This window comes from Bombina bombina, chromosome 6 (assembly GCF_027579735.1).
Source record: "Bombina bombina isolate aBomBom1 chromosome 6, aBomBom1.pri, whole genome shotgun sequence".
Classification (NCBI taxonomy): Eukaryota; Metazoa; Chordata; class Amphibia; order Anura; family Bombinatoridae; genus Bombina; species Bombina bombina.
The window spans coordinates 1097467735-1097492734 of record NC_069504.1 but is presented as its reverse complement, the minus strand read 5'-3'; the positions used below and the strand labels follow the sequence as shown (position 1 = coordinate 1097492734).

Here is a 25000-nt window from a genome sequence, read left to right as displayed (position 1 = left end):
TGGTGTCCCCAACCATCCTGAAAGTTTTTGGCCACGAGGCCCAGCTGTATTAACACAGCCAGTAGAAGAAATTACATTCCCAGTGGGTTATAGAAGAGATAAGGTAATACAATGTTAATTTTCCATTGTTCTCTCCAAGTATTGGTGATTGGTTTATGGACAGATATAAGATAAAGAAGCAGGTATATTTACACAATGTGATAAAGTAATGAGATCTGATTATACCTACAAGCTCAACCCATTTTATTAGGTTGTGACTTCAAAACACAAAATCAGCTAATTCATATACACAAATAAGCCTTTAATAAGAAAATTTCATACATTTTATACTCTGCAGCGGGTAAAAAAAATAATTGGAAACACATTAAGGGAAAAACAATTTTATAGTATACTGTCCCTTTAACATTTGCTGCTATATTTGCGCAACTTCGCTGTGCAAGGTTCTCATCCCGTGTCTCACGGCATGAGAACGAGGCTCCCATTGGAGCCTAAGGAAGCGCACTCCTGTGAGCTCAATGCTTCCCAGCAATGTGAATGACAGATCGCGTTCGCATTGCAGTTAACTTGTAATACCAATGCACATTAGCTTGCACTGGTATTACTCAGTGGAGCGCTAATAACATTTTGGCCAAAGTGATATTTAGCGCTCCACTTGTAATATAGCCCTAAATCTTTTATGAGATGTTATGGTTAACCAACCTTTAATATTAAATTATATTTCATATCTAAATATTTTATGTCAAAAGAAAGCCCTATTTGTCCTCTAATACATGCACTTAATGTGATAGAGGTAAATTATGGTTTAACAAATGTAGCTTAAATTCTAGGTTTTGTTTACTTTCAGAACTTGGACAATTGCATCCATCCTTAAGGGGTTAAAGGTACATTGAAGGAAATAAAAATTCCATATGGATAGTGTATTTCCCCAAACTGTCTGTTAGTAAAAATGTAGATTTTTTTTGTTACCTAGTATTCACCCCACATATATAATAGAAAGTTCATGTACTGATGTAAGCAATGGCTGTGTAGCATGTTGTAAAGTCACATATATAATAGAGAGTTTCTGTAATAATGTAAGCAATGGCTGTGTAGTATGTTGTAAGGTTTTTTATTTTATATATATATATATATATATATATATATATATATATATATATATATATATATATATATATATATATATATATATATATATATATATATATAAATTAATAATAGAGTTCCTGTACTGATGTAAGCAATGGCTATGTAGCATGTTGTAAGGTCACATATATAATAAAGAGTTACGTACTGATGTAAGCAATGGCTATGTAGCATGTTGTAAGGTCACATATATAATAAAGAGTTACTGTATTGATGTAAACAATGGCTGTGTAGTATGTTGTAAGGTCACATATATAATAGAGTTCCTGTACTAATGTACGCAATGGCTGTGTAGTATGTTGTAAGGTCACATCTATGATAGAACCTGCAGAATGTAATGGAGTCTTCCATAAAGTTAGTGACAATAAATAGGTTATTAATTATGCAATTTTGACATAATTGTGACTGTTTTAGTGTCCCTTTTAATAAGCAGTTACCCCAGTTCTTTAACAAACAAGTCCTGTAGTGATTGTTTTTTTTTCTGCCCTACTGTCTGGCTTTGCTGCTCGTCCTTTTGAGGTTTTTTTTAATTAACTGCTTTCAAGGCATTGGAGCTTCATAAAAAACAATAACCTTTTATTATATAATAACCTTTTATTACTAAATGGTGGTAGAGAGACACAGATGCTTGTCCCTCTACGCCAGTAAAGCAGAGGCAGTCTTTTTAGCTTTGGTTGAGCATTAGTAGGAAGTGTAAAACCGATACTGCGGTATTAGTTTCAATTTAAACAGCTTACAATTGTCTCTCTGTTATAGCTTAACAGACCATGATACACAGTGATTGCTTACATCAGTGCAGTAGTTACTTCTGGCCTGATTAACTACAGTAAATTAGACCAGGTGAACATACTTGGTTGTTTTAGATATTGAGGCTTTAGATTTCTTTCTAATGACATGGTGAGTCCACAGATCATCTAATTTCTATTAGGGAATATCACTAATGCCCAGCAGGAGGCGACAAAGAGCACCACAGCAAAGCTGTTAAATATCATCTCCCTTCCCTCTAACCCCAGTCATTCTCTTTGCCTACGTTAGAGCAAGGAAGTGGTAAAGTTTAGGTGTTAGAAAGAAGGTTCTTTAATCAAGATTTTTTTTTTTTTTTTTTTTAGCAGGGCAAGATTGTACTGCTTTGTCCTAGGGTATAGCCGTAGTCCATATCAGTCTCTTCAGTAGAGCAGTGGTGGCTTTCAAGCAATGGGAACTTGTGGGGTACAATCCTCACTGCGCCTCCCATGTATTTAATGCTGCCCTAATCGTTCAAGCCTGAGTAAGATTACTCAGTCTTTGTTTTTATCCACGGGTCCATGTGAGGGAACTAGCCTTCTCAAACCTAGTGAGCTGCCATGCTGCCTGGCAGAAGTCGAAAGGTAAGTGCTAACTCATGTATTGAGAGAACTTTACATTACAGGGATAGACTTTTTCCTGAACCAATATTGTTTAAGGCAGATGCTCTTCAGGAGTCTTCTGACAATGTCCAAGATATGCCGCAGCTTTCTCCTCAAGCGTCCCAAAACTTAGCGTCCATACAGCCAGTGCCCTGAGCTTCCTCTATTACTCCACCTGGAGTTACCTTGCAAGACATTGCTTCCCTAATGTCCTCAGCGGTATCTGATGCGTTGTCTGCTTTTCCCATGCTGCAGGGAAAGCGCAAGAGGAAATGTAAACAATCAGTGAATAAGGTTGCTGACACAGTAGTGGCTATCTTGAATGTCCCTTACCAGAAATCTGAGGAGGAGGATACTTCGGTAGTATCTGAGAGTGAAATCTCAGACAGTGTAATTCCTTTGGCTGATACTGAAGTTGTTTCTTTCAGGTTTAAGCTTGAACACCTCCATTTATTACTTAAGGAGGTTTTAGCTACCCTGGACGACTCCGACACTACTGTCGTAGTCAATCCTAAGAAGTCTAGTAAACTTAAGAAGTATTTTGATATTCCTTCCATGGTGGAGGTTTTTCCTGTACCAGATCGAGCTACAGGGATTTTTTGCTAGGGAATGGGAGAGACCCCTTTTTCTCCATCCCCTATATTTAAGAATATGCTTCCTATAGCAGACTCTATCAAGGAGTCTTGGCAGATGGTACCCAAGGTGGAAGGAGCAATTCCCACCCTAGCTAAGAGGACCACTATTCCCATAGAAGATAGTTGTTTCTTTAAGGATCCTATGGACAAGAAATTAGAAAAGAGGGGTTACTCAAGAAAATGTATGTACACCAGGGTTTATAATGGCAACCTGCGGTGTGTATTGCTACTGTCACTAGTGCGGCAGCATACTGGTTTGATGCGTTTGATTCTATTCGGACAGACACTCCCCTCGGAGATCCAGGATAGGATTAAGGCCCTTAATTTGGCCAATTCTTTTATTACGGATGCCTCCCTACAGGTTATTAAACTAGGAGCAAAAATTTCTGGTTTTGCCGTTTTGGCTCGCAGAGCCTTATGGCTGAAATCCTGGTCTGCAGATGTGTCATCTAAGTCTAAGCTTTTGGCAATCCCTTACAAAGGAAAGACCTTGTTTGGGCCGGGTCTGGCTGAGATCATTTCAGACATTACGGGAGGAAAAGGTAATTTCCTCCCTCAGGATAAGAGGAATAATCAGAAGGGACGTCAGAGTAATTTTCGTTCCTTTTGAAACTTCAAGGGCAAGCCTTCCTCTCCCTCTACAAAACAAGAACAGTTCAAGCCTTCCTGAAGGTCCAACCAGTCGTGGAACAAGGAAAAGCAAGCTAAGAAACCTGCCATTGACTCAGTCAGCATGAAGGGTCTGCCCCCGATCCGGGATCTGATCTTGTGGGGGGCAGACTATCCTTCGCTCCTGGCTTGGGTTCGGGATGTTCAGGATCACTGGGCGGTGGACATAGTGTCCCAGGGATACAAGCTAGAGTTCAAAACTGTTCCTCCCAAGGGCAGGTTTCTTCTCTCAAGATTATCTGTAGACCAGATAAAGAGAGGCGTTCTTACACTGTGTTCAAGATCTTTCCGACCTGGGAGTGATAGTTCCTATTCCAAAGCTGGATCAGGGTCTGGGATTTTACTCCAATCTGTTCGTGGTTCCCAAAAAAGAGGGAACGTTGAGACCAATTTTAGTTTTTAAAAGTCTAAACAAATTCCTTAGCGTACCGTCCAAGAAGGAAACTATTTGTTCCATTCTTCCCTTGGTTCAAGAGTGTCAATTTATTACAACGGTAGATATAAAGGACGCGTACCTGCATGTTCCCATCCACAGGGACCATCACAAGTTTTTGAGGTTTGCATTTCTAGACAAACACTTCCAGTGTGTGGCTCTTCCATTCGGTCTTGCCACAGCTCCCAGAGTTTTCTCAAAGGTTCTGGGATCCCTGTTGGTGGTGCTCCAGTTGTGGGGCATTGCAGTGGCGCCTTATCTGGACGACATTCTGGTTCAGGCACCATCCTTTCACATGCAAGATCCCACACAGAAATGTTATCCTTCCTGCGATCTCATGGATGGAAGGTGAATTTGGAAAAGCCTTCCATAGTTCCAACTACAAGGGTAGTTTTCTTGGGAACTATAAGATTCCTTATCAATGAAGATTTTTCTGACAGAAGTCAGGAAATCAAAGATTTTCAATTCCTGTCTAGCACTTCAGTCCTCTCCTCGGCCATTAGTGGCTCAATGCTTGGAGGTAATTGGTCTGATGGTTGCAGCCATGGACGTCATCCCATTTGCCTGTTTCCACCTCAGGCCTCTGCAGTTGTGCATGCTCAGGCAGTGGAACGAAGATTATGCGGATCTGTATCCACAAGTAAATCTGGAGCAGGAAACAAGGGATTATCTCCTTTGTTGGTTGTCTCAGGAACATCTCTCCCAGGGAACCTGCTTCCGCAGACCCACCTGGGTGATTGTGACAACGGACGCCAGCCTACTGGGATGGGGAGCAGTCTGGGGCTCTCTAAAGGCTCAGGGGACATGGACTCGGTCGGAGCTGTTTTACCCATAAACATTCTGGAGCTGAGAGCAATCTTCAATGCTTTTCAGGCCTGGCCTCAGTTTCGGCCCGGTTTATCAGGTTCCAGTCGGACAACATAACTTCAGTGGCTTACATCAACCATCAAGGGGGAACTCTGAGTTCCTTGGCCATGGCAGAGGTAGCCAAGATAATTCAGTGGACGGAGTCCCATAACTGCTGCCTGTTAGCGATCTACATCCCAGGAGTGGACAACTGGCAGGTGGATTTTCTGAGCAGACAGACCTTTCACTCAGTGGAGTGGGAACTCCATCCGGAAGTGTTTTCCAGCTTAATTCTCAAATTGGGACAGCCGGAGCTGGATCTTATGGCTTCTCGGCAGAATACGAAGCTTCCGAAGTACGGGTCAAGGTCAAGGGATCCTCAGGTGGTACTGGTAGACGCTCTGGCAGTACCCTGGAATTTCAGTCTTCCATACCTATTTCCTCCGTTCGCTCTCCTCAATCGAGTCATTGCTCGAATCAAACAGGAGAGGGTGTCGGTGATCCTCATCGCACCAGCGTGGCCTCGCAGGATCTGGTATGCAGACCTGGTGGAGATGTCGTCTCGTCCACCTTGGAGGGAGGGCCTTCTACTTCAGAGGCCCTTCCTTCATCCAAATTTGATTTCTCTGAAGCTGAATGCTAGGATATTGAACCCTTGAGTCGGTCATTGAGACTATGATTCAGGCGCATAAGCCTGTGACTAGAAAGATTTACCATAAGTTATGGAGTAAATATCTGCATTGGTGTGAATCAAAAGGCTACTCTTGGAGTAGAGTTCAGATTCCTAGAATTTTGTCTTTTCTCCAAGAGGGCTTGGAGAAGGGTTTATCGGCAAGCTCCCTAAAGGGTCAAATATCTGCCTGGTCCATTTTGTTACATAAACGTCTGGCGGATGTACCAGACGTGCAATCGTTCTGTCAGGCCTTGGTCAGAATCAGGCCTGTGTTTAAGCCGGTTACTCCTCCCTGGAGTCTTAATCTATTTCTTAAAGTTCTTCAGCATGCTCCGTTTAAGCATATGCATTCCTTAGATATTAAGTTATTATCTTGGAAGGTTTTGTTTCTGGTTGCTATTTCATCTGCTCCTAGAGTTTCAGAGCTCTCGGCATTACAATATGAGTCTCCTTACCTTATTTTTCATTCGGATAAGGTAGTTTTACGTACTAAGTTAGGGTCTCTCCCTGAAGTGGTTTAAGATCGGAACATTAATCAGGAGATTGTTGTTCTTTCCTTGTGTCCTAACCCCCCTTCTCAGAAGGAACGTCTGTTGCAAAATCTGGATGTGGTGTGTGCATTGAAATTCTATTTACAGGAGACTATGGATTTTCGGCAGTCTTCTGCTCTGTTTGTAGTTTTTCTCTGGAGAACGTAAGGGGAAGAAAGCTACGGCTACTTCTTTCTTTGTGGCTGAAGAGTATCATTCGCTTAACCTATGAAACTGCTGGACAGCAGCCTCCTGAGAGAGTTACGGCTCATTCTACGAGGGCTATTTCCTCTTCCTGGGCATTCAAAAATGAAACTTCAGTGGAACAGTCTTGCAAGGCTGCAACTTGGTCCTCTCAACACTTTTTCTAAATTCTATAAATTTTATATTATTGCCTCGGCTGAGGCTTTGTTTGGGAGAAAGGTTCTTCAAGCAGTGGTGCCTTCAGTTTAGGTTCCCTGTCTTGTTCCTCCCTTATCTGTGTCCTCTAGCTTGGGTATTGATTCCCAATTGTAATTAGATGATCCGTGGACTCACTGTGTCATTAGAAAGAAAACCAAATTTATGCTTACCTGATTTCTTTCTTTCTTGACACGGTGAGTCCACGGCCCGCCCTGTTTTTTTAAGGACAGGGTTTTTTGTTATAAACTTCAGACACCTTTGCACCTTGTTGCTTCCTTTCTCTCCTTTGCTTCGGTCGAATGACTGGGGTTGGAGGGAAGGAAGGTGATATTTAACAGCTTTGCTGTGGTGCTCTTTGCCGCCTCCTGCTGGGCAGGAGTGATATTCCCAAATAGTAATTACAGGTGAAACTTGAAAAATTAGAATATTGTGCAAAGTTCATTTATTTCACTAATGCAACTTAAAAGTTGAAACTAATATAAGAGAGAGACTCATTACATGCAAAGCAAGATAGTTCAAGCCGTGATTTGTCATAATTGTGATGATTATGGCTTACAGCTCATGAAAACCCCAAATCCACAATCTCAGAAATTAGAATATTACATGCAATCAATAAAACAAGGATTGTACATAGAACAATATCGGACCTCTGAAAAGTATAAGCATGCATACTGTATGTACTCAGTACTTGGTTTGGGCCCCTTTTGCAGCAATTGCTGCCTCAATGCGGCGTGGCATGGAAGCTATCAGCCTGTGGCACTGCTGAGGTGTTATAGAAGACCAGGATGCTTCAATAGCGGCCTTCAGCTCTTCTGCATTGTTCAGTCTCATGTCTCATCTTTCTCTTGGCAATGCACCATAGATTCTCTATGGGGTTCAGGTCAGGCGAGTTTGCTGGCCTATCAAGCACAGTTATCCCACAGTCATTGAACCAGGTTTTGATGCTTTTGGCAGTGTGGGCAGTTGCCAAGTCCTGCTGGAAAATGAAGTCAGCATCCCCATAGAGCTAGTCTGCGGAAGGAAGCATGAAGTGCTCCAAAATCTCCTGGTAGACTGCTGCGTTGACCCTGGACTTAATGAAGCACAGTGGACCAACACCAGCAGATGACATGGCTCCCCAAATCAACACAGACTGGAAACTTCACACTGGACTTCCTCCATACTCTGGGTCCTTGGTTTCCAAATGAGATGCAAAATTTGCTCTCGTCAGAAAAGAGGACTTTGGACCACTGAGCAACAGACCAGGTCTGTTTTTCTTTAGCCCGGGTAAGACGCTTCTGACGTTGTTTGTTGTTCAGGAGTGGCTTGACAAGAGGGATAAGACATTTGAAGCCCATGTCCAGGATCAGTCTCTGTGTGGTGGCTTTTGATGCACTGACTCCAGCCTCAGTCCACTCCTTGTGAAAGTCCCCAACACTTTTGAATGGTCTTTTCCTGACAATCCTCTCCAGGTTGTGGTCATCCCTGCTGCTTTTGCAACTTTTTCTTCCACACTTTTCCCTTCCACATAACTTTCTATTAATGTGCTTTGATACAGCACTTTGGGAACATCCAACTTCTTTTGCAATTACCTTTTGAGGCTTTCACTCCTTATGGTGGGTGTCAATGATGGTTTTCTGCACAACTGTCAGGTCAGCAGTCTTTCCTATGATTGTGATTCCTACTGAACCAGACTGAGAGACCATTTAAAGGCTCAGGAACCATTTGCAGGTGTTATGGCTTAATTAGCTGATTAGAGTGGGACACTTTGAGCGTAGAATATTGCACCTTTTTACAATATTCTAATTTTCTGCGATTGTGGATTTTGGGTTTTCATGAGCTGTAAGCCATAATCACAATTATGACAAATTACGGCTTGAACTATCTTGCTTTAAATGTAATGAGTCTATCTCATATATTAGTTTCACCTTTCAAGTTGCATTAGTGAAATAAATTCACTTTAGCACAATATTCTAATTTTTCGAGTTTCACCTGTAGATGATCCGTGGACTCACTGTGTCAAGAAATAAATTTATCAGGTAAGCATAAATTTTGTTTTTGCTAATAAACATGCCTATGATAATTTTTTAATACAGTGCTTTATTGCTAAATTGCAGTGTTTAATTGCTTACTATGCATTTGTGAGAAAAAAAAGTTGTCGATTTGATGCAATATTTTACACATTTCATTGTGCCTTTATTTTGTGATCAGCTTACAATAAAGTTAACAGACTATGGTTTCCTAAGTCAACTTTTCTTTCTGCTTTTAAGGTCGCAGAACTCTTGCTGTAATAACCAAGTTGGATCTCATGGATGCTGGTACCGATGCTATGGACGTGCTCCTAGGGAGGGTGATTCCGGTAAAACTTGGCATCATTGGAGTAGTTAACAGGTAAAGGAATCTGCATAAGCATATTTATAAAAGTCTCTGGTATAAGGGTGGGTGTTACATTTGCAACTTTGTATCAAATAAAATGTTGGTCAAAGTCGTGGGATAAAATAAATACATAGTTTACTCTTTATTCATGATGGTTTTTGTATTCATTCAACAGTTCTTTAAATGTTTGCTTATTAAACAATACTGAGCAGCTGGTTTATTTGTCTTCTGTAATGTGCTGTTTAACCTTGTAACCTGGTAAAGAGGCTGTGGTGTATTCCCCTGTAATATGTTTGGAGTTAACTGACAGCTGAGAACTAAATATACATTTATTGTTTCAATGAGAAAAACCACACACTATTTCATATACAAAAAGAAACCTTTTCTCTAGGTAGTATAACCGGTATTTGGAAACACATTATGGTGAAAGCCATTTTACAGTACAGTGTCCCTTTAATGTATCTTGCATACTGCACAATTTTTTTTGACTGTTTAACTAATACGTCTGTATTAGCCTCTTCAAGGTCAACAAAAAACTAGGTTTATTCAGCACAGATACATGTATTTAAAAAAGTAATTTCATTTACATGCGTTTTCAAATGCAGGAAAGAAAATATGGTCTGTTTTGACTTGATAGCTTTCTGGGTACTTTGCTTGCATGTTTAGTGCAGATTCACTCATGTATGTTATCTCTCCAAATATGTTGTCATTAACAGGAGTCAGCTGGACATAAACAACAAGAAGAGTGTGGCTGATTCCATCCGTGATGAGTACGCTTTCCTGCAAAAGAAGTACCCGTCACTAGCAAATAGGAATGGAACCAAATATCTGGCTCGGACGCTCAACAGGTAGTAAAGGACAGACGAGGTTTAACCCTTTGAATGCCAAAAGAATGCTAAATCAGTGTTAGGTTGAGTGTTGCAGCAGTTAAAGGGATAGTCTAGTCAAAATTAAACTTTCATGATTCAGATAGGGCATGTGATTTTAAACAATTTTCCAATTTACTTTTATCATCAAATTTGCTTTGTTCTCTTGGTATTCTTTGTTGAAAGCTAAACCTAGGTAGGTTCATATGCTAATTTCTAAGCCCTTGAAGGCCGCTTCTTATCCCACTGCATTTTGACAGGTTTTCAGTTACACTGCTAGTTCATGTATGTCATATAGATAACATTGTTCTCTCTCATGTGGACTTCTTTATGAGTCCGCACTGATTGGCTAAAATGCAAGTCTGTCAAAAGAACTGAGATAAGGGAGGCAGTATGCAGAGGCTTAGATACAGGGTAATTGCAGAGGTAAAAAGTGTATTAATATAACCGTGTTGGTTATGCAAAACTGGGGAATGGGTAATAAAGGGATTATCTATCTTTTTAAACAAACCTTTTCAAGTAGACTGTCGCTTTAAGTGATGCCCACCCCTTTACTGTTGATGACCAAAAGCCATATCTGTTCTGTGTTTTCAGGTTACTAATGCACCACATTAGAGACTGTCTGCCTGATCTGAAAACCAGGATAAATGTCCTAGCGGCTCAGTATCAGTCGCTGCTCAACAGTTACGGGGAACCAGTGGAAGACAAAAGTTCCACATTGCTGCAGCTTATTACCAAGTTTGCTACAGAATATTGTAACACCATAGAAGGAACTGCAAAATATATAGAAACTTCTGAGCTGTAAGTAATGGATTTCAGTGTTTTTGTTTTTTTTTTAAATCAAGAAGAAAAAAACCATTAAAGATGCTACCACCAGATTACAGAAGCGTTTGTGTATAAGGTAACTTGCCTATTAAAGTAAATTCATGTGAGCTGTATCTCACTTTCACCTGGTTCGTAATTTAGAAAACACTGAGGACATAAAACTAAAATCTTACAAATTGCCCATATTCTCTTTTTAAACACTTCTGTACAGGATTATTGTTGTGTTTGGAGATAATGCTATTACGGTTGTATAACAAAAAATAAAATGGGACTAGGGTGAAATTTAAACGAGTCTCTTATATTCCCCTTTCTATTGGTTTTCATTAGATATTGGTGCATTCTGCTCATTCCCTCCCTCTTCTGTATATAGTAAAATTAGTGCTTTTAATACAAACGTTATATTTCACTGCCTCGTGGAGACCATTTAAAATAAACCATTCTATTTCAACCATTACTAGAAATGATCTTCTGTTAAATGGATATCTAGGTGATCCACATTGTTTTGCTTCATGTGTGCCCTCACATTGTTCCCCATTCTTCACTGTTCTTGATTTTAATTTCCACAGATGTGGGGGAGCTCGTATTTGTTATATTTTCCATGAAACGTTTGGGCGGACGTTAGAATCCGTAGATCCGTTGGGTGGTCTGACCACAATTGATGTCCTAACCGCTATTCGCAATGCAACTGTGAGTCTTCTCTAATTTCCCCACGGCCTTATCGATGCCAAGTTCTTATTCCCTGTTTTTTTTTTTCTTTTTCTTTTGTTTTTCATAGATCAGTTAAATCCACGTTTAATGTAAAGCATCTTGTTTTTCAGTTCAGCAGATTTTTAAAAAGGACATGAAACCCAAATATTTTCTTTCATGATTCAGAGAATTTTTTTTTTTTTAAAGTTTCAATTTACTTCGATTATCACATTTGCTTTGTTCTCATGTTGTTCTTTGTTGAAGAAATATCTAGATAGGTAGCGTGCACATGTCTGTAGCACTACATGACGGGAAACAGTGCTGCCGTCTAGTGCTCTTACTAATGTATAACATTGTTGCAAAACTGCTGCCATTTGTGCTGCAGACACGTGCACTCTCCTAAACTTACATCCCAGCTTTTCAATAAAGGATAACAAGAAAATGAAGGAAATTTAATAAAAGTGGTATATTGGAAAGTCTTCTATCTGAATCATGAAGGAAAAATATTGGGTTTTATTTCCCTTTTTAATATGTGGTATAAATGTCAGTTTGCCAGCGGGGTGGCAGTTACGAAATAGCTGGCGCAGTGTAATTCTTTGCAGTATTATAACATTTTCTGTTATTTATAAATGTTACTAAATGCTATGCAATGCACAAATTAGTAGCATCATTTAACGTAAATTGATTCAATGATAATTTTAGCAACAAACATTTAAACATTTACTATCAAAGGGACAGTATACTATAAAATAGTTTTTTACTTAATGTGTTTCCAATTTTTTTTTACCAGCTGCAGAGTATAAAATGTATGAGATTTGCTTTTTTAAGGCTTATTTGTGCATATGAATTAGCTGATTTTGTGTTTTGAAGCCACAACCTAATAAAATGGGCTGAGCTTGTAGGTATAAGGAGATCTTATTACTTTATCACATTGTGTACATATACCTGCTTCTTTATCTTATATCTGTCCGTAAACCAATCACCAATACTTGGAGAGAACAATGGAAAATTAACATTTTATTGCCTTATCTCTTCTATAACCCACAGGGAGTGTCATTTCTTCTACTGGCTGTGTTAACACAGCTTGGTCTCGTGGCCAAAAACTTTCAGGATGGGTGGGGATACCACAGGCTAAATAAACTATTTCAAATGCCAATATAAGGGTAATGGAAATACTTGTAAACAATTTAATACACTCCAGCAGGTAAAGTGGATCATTGGGAACAAATTAAAGGGAAGACATTTTTTGAGTAAACTGTCCCTTTAACTGTTAGCTTAATACTGGCCTAAATTTTAACCTGGTTAACCTGCTTTTCTTCCTTTACCAGGGTCCCAGACCAGCCTTGTTTGTCCCTGAGGTTTCCTTTGAGCTGCTGGTGAAGAGGCAGGTGAAGCGCTTGGAGGAGCCAAGTTTACGTTGTGTTGAGCTTGTTCACGAGGAGATGCAGAGGATCATTCAGCACTGCAGTAATTACAGCACTCAGGTAAGTAGTGCCTTATAGGTAACCTAGGGACATCAGTCAGTAGTATGCATTCTATTGCAACACTTTGCTGTACACTGAGTTTTTTTTAATAGAAGAAAACCTCTGAGATTGGTACTTTACAAGTGTACTGGTCTTGGAACCTAGACAAATGCTGATTGATGCATACTCATTGTGCACTTTTTATTGCATAGTAATAGTTTGGTACTATATTATCAGCTAATAAGTGGTACTCAAAAACATTTAGATTAGTCTGATCTATGGCCAGAATAAAACCGATCAATTAGGGCTCATTCCACTTTGGGATTATTTTCCCATATATGTGCTTCATCATCCAGATTTGCGTCAGTTACAGTATTTAATACTGACGTACATTTTACTGTTGACAGATATTTTATCCAGAACCGCTTGTGTTTCAAGTCCGGTAGTTTCTGGTCTCTGTTTTATCACATGGAACAAGAAGAGTTAACTATTAGAAAATGTGTTATTGCTTTTAAAATCGTTTGTTCTCTGTCTTGTCCTGAAGGTAATTCTTTGTCCTACCACACATTGTTCATAATAATATTATTAATCATTGTAATTTTATCATTGCTTTTCATAGTACACACAATAATGCTGATTTCTGGTTAAAAAAAACAAGCAAATTACAGATACATATAACAAACTAAACCAAAGAAATTAATGCAGGAGGGAACCTTTTGGGGCCTAGCTCCAAAGAGCTTAGAATCTTTATATCATAATTATATATCATAAATGCAAAAAGGGCTTTCAAAAGAATAATATGATATAGTTCTGATCATTCAATTGTTCTCTGAAATACGTATGAAATCTAAGGTCTTCATTTAACCAGTAAGCAGTTATGCAACACATACTCGGTTCTGCTACTCCCCTTCCTCTTAATCTCTGTTATGTTATAGATAACACGTTTGTTTATCTTTTCATTTAAAAACCCCCCCAAAAAAAAAATTGTATTCCAGTCCTCACTAGCCTGTCCACTGCAACTCCCCCATAGTCTCATTCTAGTAACAAATGATAGCTACTTTGACATTCAAGTTAATGACGGCCTTAGTACAGGGCCTTGTAGGGATCTGACTGTTGGTTGCTTGGGCAGTGGAGTTTCAGCAGGTTCGGGGAGTCTTGGACACATCTGGATTGTTTGGCACAGGATGATGATTCTCATGGAAGGCAATGACAAAGCCCACCCCTATACATGGAAGAGTGTGTGTAGTTTTTGGCAACAGGTGGTACTCTTCCAGTTTTCCAAAGCGTTTCAAATACAGCGTTTTCCTTGTTTCTTTTTTGCAAGTTGATGCCAGGGGATTGAAGTGCTTTGGTTTAGTGATAACTGTACTGTTGAAAAAGGGGTTGTTCTTTAGGAGTATGTAGGGCATATGTTTTACCATTCCTATCTGCTAATAAATTACTTTCTCCAACATAGGTGTGTCCGGTCCACGGCGTCATCCTTACTTGTGGGATATTCTCTTCCCCAACAGGAAATGGCAAAGAGCCCAGCAAAGCTGGTCACATGATCCCTCCTAGGCTCCGCCTACCCCAGTCATTCTCTTTGCCGTTGTACAGGCAACATCTCCACGGAGATGGCTTAGAGTTTTTTAGTGTTTAACTGTAGTTTTTATTATTCAATCAAGAGTTTGTTATTTTGAAATAGTGCTGGTATGTACTATTTACTCTGAAACAGAAAAGAGATGAAGATTTCTGTTTGTATGAGGAAAATGATTTTAGCAACCGTCACTAAAATCCATGGCTGTTCCACACAGGACTGTTGAGAGCAATTAACTTCAGTTGGGGGAACAGTGAGCAGTCTCTTGCTGCTTGAGGTATGACACATTCTAACAAGACGATGTAATGCTGGAAGCTGTCATTTTCCCTATGGGATCCGGTAAGCCATGTTTATTACGATCTTAAATAAGGGCTTCACAAGGGCTGATTAAGACTGTAGACTTTTTCTGGGCTAAATCGATTCATTATTAACACATATTTAGCCTTGAGGAATCATTTATTTTAAGGGTTAAAGCTTCCAAATTTGGTGTGCAATACTTTTAAGGCTTTAAGACACTGTGGTGAAAATTTGGTGAATTTTGAACAATTCCTTCATGTTTTTTCGCAATTGCAGTAATAAAGTGTGTTCAGTTTAAAATTTAAAGCGACAGTAACGGTTTTATTTTAAAACGTTTTTTGTACTTTGTTATCAAGTTTATGCCTGTTTAACATGTCTGAACTACCAGATAGACTGTGTTCTGAATGTGGGGAAGCCAGAATTCCCATTCATTTAAATAAATGTGATTTATGTGACAATGATGCCCAAGATGATTCCTCAAGTGAGGGGAGTAAGCATGGTACTGCATCATTCCCTCCTTCGTCTACACGAGTCTTGCCCACTCAGGAGGCCCCTAGTACATCTAGCGCGCCAATACTCCTTACTATGCAACAATTAACGGCTGTAATGGATAATTCTGTCAAAAACATTTTAGCCAAAATGAACTCTTATCAGCGTAAGCGCGACTGCTCTGTTTTAGATACTGAAGAGCATGACGACGCTGATAATAATGGTTCTGAAGGGCCCCTAACCCAGTCTGAAGGGGCCAGGGAGGTTTTGTCTGAGGGAGAAATTACTGATTCAGGGAACATTTCTCAACAAGCTGAACCTGATGTGATTACGTTTAAATTTAAGTTGGAACATCTCCGCATTCTGCTTAAGGAGGTATTATCCACTCTGGATGATTGTGACAAGTTGGTCATCCCAGAGAAACTATGTAAAATGGACAAGTTCCTAGAAGTCCCGGGGCTCCCAGAAGCTTTTCCTATACCCAAGCGGGTGGCGGACATTGTTAATAAGGAATGGGAAAGGCCCGGTATTCCTTTCGTCCCTCCCCCCATATTTAAAAAATTGTTTCCTATGGTCGACCCCAGAAAGGACTTATGGCAGACAGTCCCCAAGGTCGAGGGAGCGGTTTCCACTTTAAACAAACGCACCACTATTCCCATAGAGGATAGTTGTGCTTTCAAAGATCCTATGGATAAAAAATTAGAAGGTTTACTTAAAAAGATGTTTGTTCAGCAGGGTTACCTTCTACAACCAATTTCATGCATTGTCCCTGTAGCTACAGCTGCATGTTTCTGGTTCGATGAGCTGATAAAGGCGGTCGATAGTGATTCTCCTCCTTATGAGGAGATTATGGACAGAATCAATGCTCTCAAATTGGCTAATTCTTTCACCCTAGACGCCACTTTGCAATTGGCTAGGTTAGCGGCTAAGAATTCTGGGTTTGCTATTGTGGCGCGCAGAGCGCTTTGGTTGAAATCTTGGTCAGCTGATGCGTCTTCCAAGAACAAGCTACTTAACATTCCTTTCAAGGGGAAAACGCTGTTTGGCCCTGACTTGAAAGAGATTATCTCTGATATCACTGGGGGTAAGGGCCACGCCCTTCCTCAGGATCGGCCTTTCAAGGCAAAAAATAAAACTAATTTTCGTCCCTTTCGTAGAAATGGACCAGCCCAAAGTGCTACGTCCTCTAAGCAAGAGGGTAATACTTCTCAAGCCAAGCCAGCTTGGAGACCAATGCAAGGCTGGAACAAGGGAAAGCAGGCCAAGAAACCTGCCACTGCTACCAAGACAGCATGAAATGTTGGCCCCCGATCCGGGACCGGATCTGGTGGGGGGCAGACTCTCTCTCTTCGCTCAGGCTTGGGCAAGAGATGTTCTGGATCCTTGGGCGCTAGAAATAGTCTCCCAAGGTTATCTTCTGGAATTCAAGGGGCTTCCCCCAAGGGGGAGGTTCCACAGGTCTCAGTTGTCTTCAGACCACATAAAAAGACAGGCATTCTTACATTGTGTAGAAGACCTGTTAAAAATGGGAGTGATTCATCCTGTTCCATTAAGAGAACAAGGGATGGGGTTCTACTCCAATCTGTTCATAGTTCCCAAAAAAGAGGGAACGTTCAGACCAATCTTAGATCTCAAGATCTTAAACAAGTTTCTCAAGGTTCCATCGTTCAAGATGGAAACCATTCGAACTATTCTTCCATCCAGGAAGGTCAATTCATGACCACAGTGGATTTAAAGGATGCGTATCTACATATTCCTATCCACAAGGAACATCATCGGTTCCTAAGGTTCGCATTCCTGGACAAGCATTACCAGTTCGTGGCGCTTCCTTTCGGATTAGCCACTGCTCCAAGGATTTTCACAAAGGTACTAGGGTCCCTTCTAGCTGTGCTAAGACCAAGGGGCATTGCTGTAGTACCTTACTTGGACGACATTCTGATTCAAGCGTCGTCCCTTCCTCAAGCAAAGGCTCACACGGACATTGTCCTGGCCTTTCTCAGATCTCACGGATGGAAAGTGAACGTGGAAAAGAGTTCTCTATCTCCGTCAACAAGGGTTCCCTTCTTGGGAACAATAATAGACTCCTTAGAAATGAGGATTTTTCTGACAGAGGCCAGAAAAACAAAACTTCTAGACTCTTGTCGGATACTTCATTCAGTTCCTCTTCCTTCCATAGCGCTGTGCATGGAAGTGATCGGTTTGATGGTAGCGGCAATGGACATAGTTCCTTTTGCGCGCATTCATCTAAGACCATTACAACTGTGCATGCTCAGTCAGTGGAATGGGGACTATACAGACTTGTCTCCGAAGATACAAGTAAATCAGAGGACCAGAGACTCACTCCGTTGGTGGCTGTCCCTGGACAACCTGTCACAAGGGATGACATTCCGCAGACCGGAGTGGGTCATCGTCACGACCGACGCCAGTCTGATGGGCTGGGGCGCGGTCTGGGGATCCCTGAAAGCTCAGGGTCTTTGGTCTCGGGAAGAATCTCTTCTACCGATAAATATTCTGGAACTGAGAGCGATATTCAATGCTCTCAAGGCTTGGCCTCAGCTAGCGAGGGCCAAGTTCATACGGTTTCAATCAGACAACATGACAACTGTTGCGTACATCAACCATCAGGGGGGAACAAGGAGTTCCCTAGCGATGGAAGAAGTGACCAAAATCATTCTATGGGCGGAGTCTCACTCCTGCCACCTGTCTGCTATCCACATCCCAGGAGTGGAAAATTGGGAAGCGGATTTTCTGAGTCGTCAGACATTGCATCCGGGGGAGTTGGAACTCCATCCGGAAATCTTTGCCCAAGTCACTCAGCTGTGGGGCATTCCAGACATGGATCTGATGGCCTCTCGTCAGAACTTCAAAGTTCCTTGCTACGGGTCCAGATCCAGGGATCCCAAGGCGGCTCTAGTGGATGCACTAGTAGCACCTTGGACCTTCAAACTAGCTTATGTGTTCCCGCCGTTTCCTCTCATCCCCAGGCTGGTAGCCAGGATCAATCAGGAGAGGGCGTCGGTGATCTTGATAGCTCCTGCGTGGCCACGCAGGACTTGGTATGCAGATCTGGTGAATATGTCATCGGCTCCACCTTGGAAGCTACCTTTGAGACAAGACCTTCTTGTTCAGGGTCCGTTCGAACATCCGAATCTGGTTTCACTCCAGCTGACTGCTTGGAGATTGAACGCTTGATCTTATCCAAGCGAGGGTTCTCAGATTCTGTTATCGATACTCTTGTTCAGGCCAGAAAGCCTGTAACTAGAAAGATTTACCACAAAATTTGGAAAAAATATATCTGTTGGTGTGAATCTAAAGGATTCCCTTGGGACAAGGTTAAGATTCCTAAGATTCTATCCTTCCTTCAAGAAGGATTGGAAAAAGGTTTATCTGCTAGTTCCCTGAAGGGACAGATTTCTGCCTTGTCTGTGTTACTTCACAAAAAGCTGGCAGCTGTGCCAGATGTTCAAGCCTTTGTTCAGGCTCTAGTTAGAATTAAGCCTGTTTACAAACCTTTGACTCCTCCTTGGAGTCTCAACTTAGTTCTTTCAGTTCTTCAGGGGGTTCCGTTTGAACCCTTACATTCCGTTGATATTAAGTTATTATCTTGGAAAGTTTTGTTTTTAGTTGCAATCTCTTCTGCTAGAAGAGTTTCAGAATTATCTGCTCTGCAGTGTTCTCCTCCTTATCTGGTGTTCCATGCAGATAAGGTGGTTTTACGTACTAAACCTGGTTTTCTTCCAAAAGTTGTTTCTAACAAAAACATTAACCAGGAGATTATCGTACCTTCTCTGTGTCCGAAACCAGTTTCAAAGAAGGAACGTTTGTTGCACAATTTGGATGTTGTTCGCGCTCTAAAATTCTATTTAGATGCTACAAAGGATTTTAGACAAACATCTTCCTTGTTTGTTGTTTATTCCGGTAAAAGGAGAGGTCAAAAAGCAACTTCTACCTCTCTCTCTTTTTGGATTAAAAGCATCATCAGATTGGCTTACGAGACTGCCGGACGGCAGCCTCCCGAAAGAATCACGGCTCATTCCACTAGGGCTGTGGCTTCCACATGGGCCTTCAAGAACGAGGCTTCTGTTGATCAGATATGTAGGGCAGCGACTTGGTCTTCACTGCACACTTTTACCAAATTTTACAAGTTTGATACTTTTGCTTCTTCTGAGGCTATTTTTGGGAGAAAGGTTTTGCAAGCCGTGGTGCCTTCCATTTAGGTGACCTGATTTGCTCCCTCCCTTCATCCGTGTCCTAAAGCTTTGGTATTGGTTCCCACAAGTAAGGATGACGCCGTGGACCGGACACACCTATGTTGGAGAAAACAGAATTTATGTTTACCTGATAAATTACTTTCTCCAACGGTGTGTCCGGTCCACGGCCCGCCCTGGTTTTTTTAATCAGGTCTGATAATTTATTTTCTTTAACTACAGTCACCACGGTACCATATGGTTTCTCCTATGCAAATATTCCTCCTTAACGTCGGTCGAATGACTGGGGTAGGCGGAGCCTAGGAGGGATCATGTGACCAGCTTTGCTGGGCTCTTTGCCATTTCCTGTTGGGGAAGAGAATATCCCACAAGTAAGGATGACGCCGTGGACCGGACACACCGTTGGAGAAAGTAATTTATCAGGTAAACATAAATTCTGTTTTTTAAGAGAAAGCGAGAGTTTAGAAGTGCGCTTAGGAACTAATACCAAGCACCTCTCTAAGAGACACTATCCCTAAAAAGTGTCAAGATGTGATAAAAATGGTGTGTTAAGCTTTTTAGGGCTTATAGATAGAGAGGGCGCCAAGGGCTAAAGGTATCAGACACCAATATAGTGTAAAAAATTATTTATTTAATAAAAATCAAACTATAAACATAAGAATCAACAAATAAACATAAAATCAACCAATCTAAATAGGGACGTCTCCCTAGGTATTTATAAAATACTATGTAACGGCTAGTTGCTAAAATGTATTAAATATAAGAGTTCAGATAGACAAAGAATACATGTATGATCTGTAAAATTGCATAAATCAGTCAATAGCTAAAACTCAGGATAGATAAAACAAACACCTTTATGCATAGGTTAAAAAATTAGAAAAGCATATGCCCAAAGGATACAGCAGATATTCCCTGTATGATATAGATTAGCGTGTTATTTTCCAATAGAGGAGATTAGTCCTGTATATGTCCAGTATATTTGAAAACGTAAAGTGCTTAGTGTCAAAGTTATAACATTGTTAAAGCAGTATTTTACTTTACTTTACCGCCTGTGAAGTCTTCAGTCACACCAGGGACCGCTGCGGGAGCCAAGACAGTCTCTCCCGAGTTGCAAACACAGATCTCACACGTGTGTATGAACGGCCGTTTACGGACGGCGTCTGACGTCACGCCTGGTCCGTATTGTTTCTTATGTAGGCTGTATAGTAGCGTACTGATATTCAGTGTAACCAAATTGTAGATTTTTTCAGCTTCTTCGATGCACAAGCCCCCTATTCATAGGTTTAAGCTTGCAGGTACAGTTGGATATTCAGATTCATCCACACTGTCAGAAATTTGTAGTGAAGAAATTAACCCGGGTTAAAAATAGCGATATTGTTCCTAGATGGGGTGAACTTTATTCACTCTTAGTAAGCTGCTACAAAGTCACAAGGTAATCGACGCGTTTCACCCACCTGTGGGCTTTATCAAGATGATTGTGACTTGCAGTAAAGGCCTTTTAAATATTCCAAAGGTGTGTGATTGGCTCTGTGTCTAATTGGTGTTTCTCATTCACAGGATAGTTTAAGGTGGTATATATTTCTTCCTCTATTTCAAGTTAAAGTATCTCAAAATAAAAACATATTAATAGTAAAACAGAATCCTATGGTACATATCTTTACAAATACACAAAATCTCTATTACAGTGTGTTCCCTACAAGATTTCCTATTTTAAGACATTGTATATTAAATTTAATTAATATACAATGTCTTAAAATAGGAAATCTTGTAGGGAACACACTGTAATAGAGATTTTGTGTATTTGTAAAGATATGTACCATAGGATTCTGTTTTACTATTAATATGTTTTTATTTTGAGATACTTTAACTTGAAATAGAAGAAGAAATATATACCACCTTAAACTATCCTGTGAATGAGAAACACCAATTAGACACAGAGCCAATCACACACCTTTGGAATATTTAAAAGGCCTTTACTGCAAGTCACAATCATCTTGATAAAGCCCACAGGTGGGTGAAACGCGTCGATTACCTTGTGACTTTGTAGCAGCTTACTAAGAGTGAATAAAGTTCACCCCATCTAGGAACAATATCGCTATTTTTAACCTGGGTTAATTTCTTCACTACAAATTTCTGACAGTGTGGATGAATCTGAATATCCAACTGTACCTGCAAGCTTAAACCTATGAATAGGGGGCTTGTGCATCGAAGAAGCTGAAAAAATCTACAATTTGGTTACACTGAATATCAGTACGCTACTATACAGCCTACATAAGAAACAATACGGACCAGGCGTGACGTCAGACGCCGTCCGTAAACGGCCGTTCATACACACGTGTGAGATGTGTGTTTGCAACTCGGGAGAGACTGTCTTGGCTCCCGCAGCGGTCCCTGGTGTGACTGAAGACTTCACAGGCGGTAAAGTAAAGTAAAATACTGCTTTAACAATGTTATAACTTTGACACTAAGCACTTTACGTTTTCAAATATACTGGACATATACAGGACTAATCTCCTCTATTGGAAAATAACACGCTAATCTATATCATACAGGGAATATCTGCTGTATCCTTTGGGCATATGCTTTTCTAATTTTTTAACCTATGCATAAAGGTGTTTGTTTTATCTATCCTGAGTTTTAGCTATTGACTGATTTATGCAATTTTACAGATCATACATGTATTCTTTGTCTATCTGAACTCTTATATTTAATACATTTTAGCAACTAGCCGTTACATAGTATTTTATAAATACCTAGGGAGACGTCCCTATTTAGATTGGTTGATTTTATGTTTATTTGTTGATTCTTATGTTTATAGTTTGATTTTTATTAAATAAATAATTTTTTACACTATATTGGTGTCTGATACCTTTAGCCCTTGGCGCCCTCTCTATCTATAAGCCCTAAAAAGCTTAACACACCAATAAATTACTTTTACATTGTTCCTTAAATATATAAGGCTATTGGTTTACAATACCTTATCGTTAAGGGTTTGTATATTTCAAGTTTACAATTACTAGCATTATATTATAGTGTATTTAGATATTTAATTGAAATCTGGAATATATACGTTGCAGACATACTACGGGGCTCATTTAGGAAACAAATGTTTAATAATAAGAGATGAGAACAGCTGCCAGTTAAATCATGATACATTTTAATCTGTGACTGCAGTATTGGTATCCACCAGATATCTGGAGCTCTGTTAAAGTTCAATACCACCACTATTACAGCACAAAGCTCATGCTGCCCTTTAACCTATAACAGATACACACCCTGCCTTTCTTCTATTTATTGCAGGCTCTGCTTTTGTTCAACCAAACATTCTGACAGTAGTTTTATGTTTCTATTTATACAAATTATGACCCTGAGGAAGGTCTCCCTAAGGTTGATGCGGGAAGCCAGACGTGAACCCGTTGCTTAGTGTGCCTAGAGGGATATGGCTGTACCTCACTGACGAGGCCCACAATAGGCCGAAACGTACGTCTGGGGTTTTGCCGTTTTTCTTGTTCAGTGAGGGATTCCCTGGTATTTCTGGACTGCGATGTTTAGTCAGGATCAGACTGATGCTACAGGAACGTTCTTCACTGTGAAAGGCATATGTTCAGCAAAAAGAGGCTGCTTCTTGGGTGGTAACTAGCCATAGAACATGCTATTATGCTATTGTTCGTTCCCAGGATGAGCACTTCTCTGTTTTTATTTAATTGGAATACACAGTTGCTTCTCATTTCCTGCCAGATACAATATATTTTTTATTTCATTTGTATTAGTAAGATATATTTAATTTACCAGTTTATATTTGAACTTTATTTCCTTTCATTTTAGGAGCTGCTGAGGTTTCCAAAGCTGCATGATGCCATAGTGGAAGTTGTCACGTGTCTTCTACGGAAGCGACTGCCAGTAACTAATGAGATGGTAACGCACTGCGTTTGTTATTTACTTGTTCATTAGTTTAGATGTATTTTGATATTTTTAAGAACCAAATGTTAAGCGCCCAAAACCAGTAAGTTATATATGTAACCCAGTGATGCTTCTACATGTGTCGGATACAGGATAACGATACAATTTTATGTTAGAGCCATGCATAGGAATTGTTTTGAGGCAGAGATATGTGGATAAGAGCGCCCTACAGATCTCTGTAACAGTATATGTGCAATTTCCCTTTTTAAAAGAAGCAGATTTGTAGCACTGCTAAAATATTTATTGCACTGTATGTCAGATCAGCCTTAAAGGGACATGACACCCTAAATATTTTCTTTCATGATTTAGACAGAGCATACAATTGTAAGCAACTTTCCAATTTACTTCTATTTATTTAATTAGCTTCCTTATCTTGTTTTCCTTTACTGAGAAGCTTATCTAGGAAAACTCAGGAGCAGCAAAGAACCTAGGTTGTGGCTGCATAAATATACCGTTTGTCATTGGCTCACCCATGTGTTCAGTTAGAAACCAGTAGTGCATTGCTGCTCTTTCAACAAATGATACAAAGGGAATGAAGCAAGTTTGATAATAGAAGTAAACTGGAAAGTTGTTTAAAATTGTGTTCTACCTAAATCATGAAACAAAACATGTGGGTTTCATGTTCCTTTTAAAGCGATGATTTTGAAAGAGAAAGTTTTAAACACCTTTACTATTGGCTTTTATTTTCAGCTCTGCTATATTTTCTTGTTATCCTTTGTTGACGGAATAGCAATGCACTACTGGGTGTTTGCTTAACAAATCAGGTGTGCCAATGCAACAGACACCAATCACCAGCTAGCTCCCAGTAGTGCACTGCTGCTCCTAGGTCTACCTAGGTATGCTTTTCAACAATGGATACCAGGAGAACAAAGCAAATGAACTAATAGAAGTGAATTTGAAAAGTTGTTTAAAATTGCATGCTCTATCTGAATCATGAAAGTTTAATGTTTACTTTGTCCTTTTTAACTAACACTATCAGATGTAGTTTTTGCAGAAACTGAAGGGTATAATTGTTGGTGGCTGAGCTGCTTATTTATATAATTTGTATTGGTTTTACTATCGGCATGTAGGTGCACAATTTAGTGGCCATCGAGTTGGCGTACATCAACACCAAGCACCCTGATTTTGCAGATGCCTGTGGCGTAATGAACAACAATATAGAGGTGCGTATATTTTGGGGGTGGGTCTTCCACTGATTTATGCTTGTATATCAGGCCTAGCATGTTTCTCAGTGCCACCTTCTCCTATAATATGTGCAACTAAAAGATCTATTTTTAAATACTTAGGAGCAGAGAAGGAATAGATTAGCCAGAGACATACCGCCAGCCTCTTCATCTAGAGACAAGGTGAGTGCAGTGCTACTCCTTCGTGAAAGATATTCTAAATGCGGAGTTGTCCGTCATTAGCCACCGAGGCAAACTAGATTATAAGAATTATTCCTTCATTAACGCATGCAACTCATTTAGTAATTAGATCTCTGCACCCAGGGGCTCCTTAAAACCTGATCTCTTTGCCCTTAAAGTGAAAGTCAATCATAAAGTTTTACAAACGCTAGGAT

The 25000-nt window shown here is 40.1% G+C and overlaps 1 protein-coding gene across 1 annotated transcript in view; it reads left to right on the top strand.

Moving 5' to 3' along the window:
- Window positions 1-25000, top strand: part of DNM1L (dynamin 1 like) — a gene marked incomplete in the record, with an annotated part of 105058 nt that overhangs the window by 76481 nt on the left and 3577 nt on the right. The window contains 8 exon segments of the mRNA XM_053719016.1: window positions 8966-9086; window positions 9788-9919; window positions 10532-10738; window positions 11329-11449; window positions 12778-12933; window positions 23308-23397; window positions 24513-24605; window positions 24729-24788. Of these exon segments, the coding sequence (XP_053574991.1) occupies window positions 8966-9086; window positions 9788-9919; window positions 10532-10738; window positions 11329-11449; window positions 12778-12933; window positions 23308-23397; window positions 24513-24605; window positions 24729-24788 (980 nt within the window).